Consider the following 9,466-nt stretch of genomic DNA (forward strand, 5'->3'; position numbering starts at 1 on the left):
GCGATTAAACAATTGACAAAAATATTGTTTGATAAATTTTCTTTTTTCTACATTGGACAAATTATTAACGCAAGAATCAACGCGAAATGTTAATGTTAAAACAAATAAAAAAAAAAAAAAAAAGTTACACGAGTGAGAAAATAACTTTAACTCGAATCATTTTTTTATCGAATATTTCGCGCAACAACAAATTCGATTATACGAAACTTGTGCGCACAATCGGTTTCTACGCGTTTAGAATACCTTTAGTATAAAGTGAGAAATTACTTTGATAAATAAAAAAGAAAAATACAATTATAATTCGTGAACGGGGTTTGTTTTTGCACCTGCGGAGATATCTTTAATACGAATTAAAAAAATAATTTCTTCGATAAATAAAATAATTTAATTACACGGAATTTCGCGAACAATCAATTTTCCATACGCGTGTATGGAAATATTTTTATATTACGCAAATAAACAAATAACAAAATTTCAATAAAATATGAAGAATTTTTACATATACGATTATATTAGTTTACTTTTAACACACGTGTAAGTAATTGACCCACAATCGATTAAAAAATGAATTTATCATTAGTGTAAACAAAATAGAACACTAAAAAGTAATGTTACACAAACATATTTATAGTTTCCAAAAATAAAAAATTAAATTCGAAAAGAATCGTATCGTATACTCGTACGCTCTTTAATTTGACTAATATCTTCGTTTCATTTTGGCGATACAATTTAGATATACTAATTGTTTAAGGATAAAAATTATCATATGTGTATTTAATTGTTTAATTAATATGATTATTTTTATTAAAGAAATAAATTTAATTATCTGTTTTCTTTTTTAATTCTCAGATAAAAAAGATAAAGGAAGAGAAAGAAAAAGAAAGAGAGAGAGAGAGAGAGAGAGAGAGAGAGAAAGAGAAAGAGAAAGACATGAGAAGACAGTCATTTGCTTCGAATTTGAGTAGCGGAAGTACAGGAGAACCGCTTATCGTCGTTGAGGAAAGTACAATCGGTGAAGAGGATGCAGAATGTCGGAGAAACGAATCCCCGCCACGTTGTCTGGATCCTGATTCCCCATCCTTGAATCCCTATCTCCTATCACCATGGAGGGAAACAAGGAAACATTCTTTACCGACACCACAATGTACATCCGGGATAACCGCATCCCAGGTAATCTTTTACGACTTTTATACATAAAAATGATAAAAGAATAATTAATTAAACAACAAATATAACCTTCGTATATTGGAAATCAATATTAAAATGTTATTATACAGTAATATTATTATATATATCTTTCATCGAATAATTTCACTAATATAATATTTTCTATTTTCCCTCTGATCGCGATATTACATTTTCAAAGAACTTTCCTCATTGAAATAGGACGATTCGTATGAACGATCACAAAAGTGAATATAACGTTCAAATTTATACCAAGATAATCGTCTGCATTTGCTCGGTACAGGTTAAACGTGGAAATTGAATTTTACGAATATTTCGAAAAGAAAAAAAATATTTATCTGATAAAATTTTATACTGGGACATGGATAAAACAATCCTTCTATGATTATTATTAATTCGATTACGATAAGATCTTGTACTTTATTTCTTACTATCGCTAATCGCATTTTTCCATTCTTAAAATTAAGTTAAAAAAGGATGAATTTGATTGGTAAAGGTACGACGTTTGAGCGAAAGAGGAGGTGAAGGTTCGGGTCCATCGCCAAGGGAAGCAGCTTTTCTTGCGACTTTATCGCAAGCACCACAACAACAAACGGGAAGAAGACATTCCGTAGTAACGATCTCCAGGGTACCACCAACCGTATTTGGTCGGAATCGTCGAGAATCTATAGCAGCATTTCCTCTACCAGGAGTTTCAAGGATATTACCAGGTCGACGAGATTCAACCGGTCCACCGAGCAACAGTGGTAGTACTCATAATCTTCAATTGGATATAATGGACGATATAGCAAAGATCAAAGCAAGAAAGGTATATATAAATCCAATTGGATTGTTTGTTTTTTTTTTCATTCCATGAAAAATCGATCAAACGTTTTATCTCTCCTTTTATATAATTTTATTATAATATGACGGTTTTGTAAACATTACAAAATTAATTGGACATTTAAAATATGTATATACGAGAATACGTTATTGTGACAAAAAAATTGTTATAAAAACGTCGGATAGTCAAAATGAGATAAAAGAGCAACAGAATAATGATAAAATAACACGTAGAGAATAATATACGCGTTCGTAACGTGTAAGACCGTCGTCATTACGTATAATTTATTTTATTACTCGCAGAAGTGATTCGAAGCAGTTATCTCTCTACTAGCTGCACACTTAATGCGAGTTTAAAAGTGTCCCCCTGGCATACGTTAGCCAAATAGATACACGGGTAAGATACTTACGAACAAGTAGAAGAATAATTACCAGGGATTACGTTTAAGCGAGATGACGCGCGAGTCAAGTTAGTTCGTAACGACAAGTGTTCTACCTTATGTAAATTAACTTTTATCTTCTTCTTTTTCTATCTCTCAAATCTCTTTGTAAAGAAAAAAAAAAAAAAAAGAAAGAAAATATCATTGCCCGAAGAAGATTATATAAATCACATTATATAATCAAAACTATTATATTTTCATCCTTCCTTCTAGAATGTCAATCATTTTTAAATGAAATAAATGTCGCACAGTTTGCTATATCCGTATCAATTTAAATACGTAACACGTAAATCTATTCTTGTGTTAGTTCCAAAAAAATTTCAATTATTCTTATATTAAAAAAAAAAAAAAGAAAGGAAAAGAAACGAGTTAACGCGAGATCAATTTAAATGCTTTTTGGTCGAAAAATTCTCGTCTCAGAGGCAATGATTTATTAAACTTTGTGCGGACAGGTACGTTTGAAAATGTTCAAAACACCGTCACGAGAATGCGTTTACGAGATTCAGCCTATGGAAGGTGACAGTTCGAGCCAGAATTATACTCAATATCAAAAACGACGATTTTCCGAATTTCAAATGCCCACGGTATCGCCTAGCACAAATTCATCGATAAAAAGACGAGTTTCCGAAGTAACAAGGTTACCCGCTGAAATGATATCCAACACGTCTGCCGCTGGTATAGTTTGTTCTAATACCGATTTGATATCGATCTTAAGTTCATTGACATCATCGGCAACGGAAATAAACAGATGCGGGGAGGAAAGTTCGTCCGTGTCATTTCGAGAAGAGGGCAGCAAGTCCAGTTGGTCGAGCAAAACTACCGAACAGAAACGTAACAAATTGAAAAGTTCGCGTTCGAATAGTTTCGACGTTTCGATTTTGCACGGTACGAACGGCAAACAAACGAGTCCTGGTACAAAATTAACAGCTTCCTCAATCATGGCACCCTCAAATTGGTTTACCAAACGACATCAACCCATGTGGAAGAAACAAAAGAGCGCGGAATCGGCCATTCCAAGTTTACCTTTTAAATTTGATAAATCTAAAGTAGTTCGCACGGTAAAGGATACTTTAAACAAATCACCACCATCTAAGGATAACGAAACGAGACACAAAGTCGTTTGGGATGATACCAGTGGTACCAAAGTCGACGCACAAGTGAGTAACTAAGATACAACAAGATTTCTTTTTTATTTATTTATTTATTTATTTACATATTATTTTGGTAGGTCCTTGGCAGCGCAATAGAAAAAATTTTAACTGCTCAAAGAGGAAACGACACGGAATCAGGTGGCTCGTCGTCAAGTGTAAAACCTTCGGTTTCACCTAACAAATTGAAACCTGGAAAAATGACAACTTGGTTTTCATCAGGTGGTAATAAGGAACAACAAGAACAGACTGAATCCTGCGAGGCCTCGATTTGTTCCTCTCTTAAGGATCTATTCGTAAAGTAGTTTATACGTAACGGTCTACTCGTTCCTTGTATCTCGTCATTCGAGTTAATCAATCCTCCTCTTCCTTCTCCTCCTCCTCCTCCTCCTCCTCCTATATTTGATCTCTCGTTGTATGTATTATATTTATGTAGATTTAATCGGACGATAGAATTTGATGATAGAAAATGTGTTGTTTAAATTGTGATCGATCATTTTTTAAAAAGGCAGAGGACTATTATTGCGTTTTTTAATCCATTTTATATATACATATACATATCTACACTCTTGTTAGAATGAAATTTTAATCTAGGACAAAGAGGCTTATGTTTTTAAATGTAGAAAAGTGTATGTGTCTAGTCAGGGATAACTCAACCTTTTTCCTACGCGATCGCAAATAGGCACCGGTTGAAAATCGATAATTACAACAACAAAATAATTATAGGATTGAAAAACGATAGAGTGTATTTCAAAATTAATGCGATATTTAGTATTGTGTTTCTAAAAGCGATCGGTTCCGAAAGCGATTTTGATTATTAAAAAAAAAACAAAAAAAAATAAGGTAAATTCATGAACAAACGTTTCTGGCCGCAGATAAGTTGAGTGTGACTGATCTTAATCGATCGGATATGATAATATTTGACAATCTGTAGGATCCTTATCAATTGTTCTCTTTAGTCTCAATTTGAGTCTTTACAAAATCTTACTATATCAAAGTATACAAAAATATTATTTCATCGATCCTGTTACGATCGCGTTACCGTATCATGTATCAATGAGAAATTACATATTATTGTCCTAAGAAGACAACAAATGAACAACTAAAAAGTGCATGTGATCGTATTCCACTTACCAATGTTTTACGTATAAGATTTTAATGTGCAAAAATCGCATATGCATTAGGCGGCTTATTCTGCGAACCGTTAGAAGAAAAAAAAAGACTAGAAAATTGCATCCCTTGTGTATCGACGAACTTCTGCCGATGTTTTTTTTTTTTTATTCGTATTAATTTAAAATAAAAATAAATATATGTAAATAAAAAGAAAGGTATTATTATATATCGTCTTATCGATAAAATGTCGATAAAACAAGGAAAAGATAAAGAACAAAAGACTTGCAATCATACAACTTCGTGTTAAATCTAAAAACTTCTGTTAATAAATAATATTTGTGGAAAGAGTCGATATTTTGAAATGTATTAAATGAAAATGAATGTTGAGAGAAAGAAAGAAATACATATAAGCCGATATATGCAGATTGCTGTAAATTAGATGAATCATTTATGTCGTTAAAATGAATTATAATGGAGGTAGTATTCGGTATTATTCAAGGTGCTATTCTGCGTTGAACGAGAACAAATGGCACATTAATAATCATACTATTCTAAGCTAAGTCACCTAACATGTCTCGCGCATAGCAATGACTATTGCACTGAATAATACCTATATATTATGTGCATACATAATAATATGCGTTCACCTTTACGGGCCGAAGGTTTATTAAATAATTGTAATATATTATATACCTATTTGTTCAAAATTTACCTTGCCGATGTTGCGCTAGGAACAATGGGATTCCCTACAAATGTGTTAGCAATGAAACAAATTAGGTGCGTGTTACTACGCAATAGGTTTTATTGAGTAAAATGTATTATTTTGAGTACAGACTGATGAGTTGCACAATTTGAGTGCAAAACCAAATTACGTGCGAACGAGTTCAAGATGGGATTGACAATGGCCGTTAATGGACGTTACTTCCAGAGACAAGTAAATGAAAAGATCGCGCATGCGTGTCAGAGGTCACGAGGAATTTATTCGCTGAGAGGTGCTGACCTCATGCGGGCCGATCGCGATGTTAAGTTCCGCTCAGCAACAAAGCTGATTCTCAAACATTCTCCCGCCATCAGCGACAGTGTTGCTGATGTAATTGCTGTAGTGTCCCTAGGGCTGGGTAGGAAAAAGTGCGAGCTTTGCAATTGGCCTGGTGAGTATTGAGTTTGCAGTATTCAACGTGACTACCCTGGTGAATCCGTCCTTGCCAGGGTGAAGAGTGGTGACCCTTGCCAATGGCCACTTGCTCGGAGGGAACCTTTCATCAGTGAGAAGCACTAATGAGCCCACTTTGATGTTGTTGATAATGAATTTTTGATGTGTGATGGTAATGAATCTCTTTGAGTTCTTTGTCAACCCACAGAATTGGCTGCAAAGTCCCAATCGTCCTCATGCACTTTGATTTGTCGGTACATCTTCGTGATGTCTGTAACGAAGATGTGCCGGTGATGTCGAGTAATAGGTTCTCACCGGTGTGCATGAGATCGTTGAGTGAATAGCCTGACGTGGTTTTGCTCGAGCCATTAAACACCACTCGCAGCTTGGTTGTTATGCTGTCTGGTTTGAGAACTCCATGATTCGGCAGGTAGTATGTCGGTCGAGGTTGAGTCCTTGCCCGTGAGCTGTTGGATGAGAGCCTCAACCCTCCAGATGGTCGTAACCATCTGGTGCCACGGTCATCCCCACCAACAGTCTCACAAGTGTTAGGCTCACCTTCTCGTGCCGACCTCGATGAGTTGCCTGAAATAGGAATCATATGACCAAGCTTTTCATATCCCTCCATGAATGAGGTGTATAGTTTATGATACTAGTCATATCGCTGGAGCCTTTTGCGTGTTCGTTGTAAACAATGATGAGCTGCTGAGTACTGCTGGTTACCCAGTAAGTTGGGTGATGATTTGAGTGGGAGCCGCACGACATATCGTCCGGAGATATCTCGCGTATGCGTGGTGCGGAAATGGTCTTCGCACTCCATCTCTTCTGGAGTTGGCGCACTTGCAGTGTCGGATGATAACTCTTATATCCAGAATTTAGTGAGTAGTTCTTGCAGCTTTGTTTCATCAACGTGAGTGGTGATATGGTGTGCTTGATGTGATACTGAGTGCAGTAAGTGTACTAGACCGAAAACAAGCCATCCAAAAATGAAGCGTTGAGCAATTGGCATTGACCTGGAACCTTTGATGATGTTGAGCTCGATGATTTGCCCGTATGAATCAGCTCCAATAATGATGTCAATGGAGCGGGGCTCGAGAAAATGAGGATCGGCCAGATTCAAATTTGAGAGATGAGACCACTTATTATTGTGAGATTGGAACGATGGCAGTATGGAGGAAACAGTCTTGAGGATGTGAGCTTAAACGGTGACCTCTAGGCTCGTGTAGATGGAACCCAAGGTTAGATATATCATACAAAGGGTTTGTTTTGTTCTCTTTCCTCCAACACCGATGATTGGTATAGATGAGTACTGGCGTTTGATGTTCTGTTGACTGATGAGTTGCTCAGAGATGAACGTGAGCTCTGAACAAGGATCGATGAGTAGACGAGCATGACGAGTGAGTACTTGTGTGTAAACCTTGGCAATTGCTGTGACAGCAGCGTTAAGTAATGAGTGCCTTGAGTGGATGATTAGTAAACGATTGCTCCTGATTCCTAAAGTAAAGATGAGGTTGAAGGCGACAGAGCTTTGTTTTTGGTGCGGTTATTGGCTTAGGCCGTCCTGGGTCGTGGAGCATGATGTGATGCATTACTCCACACTGTTTATAACGCAGACTCGTTCGGCATGAGTTCGGGTTGTGACGTCCTAAAAAGTCGAAGCATGGCCTGGCGTTAGTGGCTATGCTACGCCGTGTAGCGATGTTTAGTGAACGAAACTTTGAGTAAGTCACAATGAAGTGCTTGCCCTTACAACAATCATAATGAAACTCTCGTGTTTCTGATTGAGTACTGTCTTGATGAATAGCGGCCTGGTAAGCTGCCGTTGGTTGGTTGAGATCGTGAGATAGTTAAATTGATTCTTTCTCGTAGATGGCCGGGCGGGGGAAGCCTTGATGTGTTCCAACTACCGAGCCCTTAAGTTCTCAAATTTCCCCAACATTGCGCTCAAAAACTCAAGCTGGTTGAGTTCGCTGCGGTATTTTAGTAAGAGTTCCGTTAGCACACGTGCTGGTGAATTCCGCCTTGTCGACTTGGAAGTACCAACCGCGTCGGCAGTAGGAGAATAAGTGAGCCCAGAGCTCTACCCACTACTCGGTGGAAGAAGCTTAACATATGACGTCCGGGCGTTTCGAAAAAATTTCTTCGCTTGGCGCCGGCAGCGCTACTTCAGATTACTTTGCTTACGCCCGACCGTTTTCTTACTTCATCTTCGGAGATGTCGCCAGGCGTAGAACAACGCTTTGTGCGTGACACCACTGTGGTATAACCGGCCGTTGAGCAACACTTCGCGTGTGACACCACTATGGTGTTATCGGACGTCATAATGTTTGTAGCGTGTTCAATAATATTCAAAATAATTAATTCACTGGAGAAAAATATTATATAAATATTTTTTATTATAAACGAATCAAAAAAAGACTTATACAAAATATATAACAAACTTAACAATAATCTTAAAGAGGAAAAGGAAGTAGTGACTAGTGTTCACGTCTTTGGTCGCTGCTAATGAGCACGTGTGTGTCTCGCTCGGTGGTTTGAACGGAAGAGAGCGAATAGCAGCGATTGTTCACATACGTGGGGTTTTTTTTAGTTATTTAGTTTCGCCACCAGAAGCGTGACGGTAAGAATGCCGGAGGCGCCAAGCTTTGGTGTGACGGCCACAATACTCCCCCTCATGTCTCTTGAGATGGTAGATTGAAAGAGACTTTCTTCTTGACGTATGTTTTGGTTGGTATATTTGTTGTTGCTGTCCAGTGGTGTTCAGGTATTGGATTGGTATTGGTTGAACGTCGTTTTCTGCGTCCGTTTTTGATAAATAAGCGGGTTTCAATCTGTCAATGTTAATGTCCTTAAGCATACCATTTATGTCTAGTTCAAAAATTGTATTTGATTTTCTTCTTATAATTTTATATGGTCCTCGATAAGGTTGTTCTAACGGTGCTTTAACGTGATCGGATCTAATAAATACATGACTGCAAGTATGGAGGTTTTTTGGAATGAATATTCTTGATTTAATATGGTGAGCTGTTGATGTCGGTCTCAATCCTCTCATGTATTCACGATGCTTTTCTACAAAAATCTGTGGATTAGCTGCAGAGTCATTATTAATGAAAAATACTTCCGGTGGTTTTCGGAGAAAGTCGGATATGTTTTCCATGGTATCTGGAGTCAAAGCCTCGAAGACAAGATCGTACTTCCTGGTAATGCGTCTGTTCTTGAAAATGGACTCGATCTGTTGAAACCAAATATCCGGTATGTTGCCCATGAATGTTGGGAGTCTTACTGTGACTTCGTTCACACAATTATCGGTGGTTGCAGGTGTAATATGGCTAGCTGGTTCTGATTCATTGGATGCCTGATGGAATGTAGATGTTTGATGTGGCATTCGTCTCGTTTTTTCTTCCTCTCTTCTGTATTCGCTCTCTTCCGTCCAAACCACCGAGCGAGACACACACGTGCTCATTAGCAGCGACCAAAGACGTGAACACTAGTCACTACTTCCTTTTCCTTTTTAAGATTATTGTTAAGTTTGTTATATATTTTGTATAAGTCTTTTTTTGATTCGTTTATAATAAAAAATATTCATATAATATTTTTCCCCAGTG

At 37.2% G+C, this 9,466-nt stretch overlaps 1 protein-coding gene and 1 long non-coding RNA gene across 3 annotated transcripts in view; one reads left to right on the forward strand and one right to left on the reverse strand.

Moving 5' to 3' along the window:
• The window catches only part of LOC106784391, a 30,044-nt gene extending 24,664 nt beyond the window's left edge, over positions 1-5,380 (forward strand). The window contains exons 2-5 of the mRNA XM_014743865.1: positions 850-1,170; positions 1,682-1,993; positions 2,900-3,604; positions 3,676-5,380. Of these exons, the coding sequence (XP_014599351.1) occupies positions 931-1,170; positions 1,682-1,993; positions 2,900-3,604; positions 3,676-3,900 (1,482 nt within the window). The 5' untranslated portion in view covers positions 850-930 and the 3' untranslated portion in view covers positions 3,901-5,380. The remainder of the gene's footprint in view (positions 1-849; positions 1,171-1,681; positions 1,994-2,899; positions 3,605-3,675) is intronic.
• A 106-nt stretch (positions 5,381-5,486) lies between these two features.
• Positions 5,487-9,466, reverse strand: part of LOC106784393 — an 8,394-nt gene continuing 4,414 nt past the window's right edge. The window contains exons 2-3 of one of the 2 annotated variants that reach the window (XR_001381414.1): positions 7,612-8,226; positions 5,487-7,506 (exon numbers count right to left, since the gene is read on the reverse strand). This is a non-coding gene — a long non-coding RNA (uncharacterized LOC106784393). Of the gene's footprint in view, positions 8,227-9,466 lie in introns of both variants that reach the window. The other variant, XR_001381413.1, reaches the window with a different exon arrangement.

This window comes from Polistes canadensis, unplaced genomic scaffold, assembly GCF_001313835.1.
Source record: "Polistes canadensis isolate GaletaPanama2010 unplaced genomic scaffold, ASM131383v1 scaffold_34, whole genome shotgun sequence".
NCBI classification, from domain to species: Eukaryota; Metazoa; Arthropoda; class Insecta; order Hymenoptera; family Vespidae; genus Polistes; species Polistes canadensis.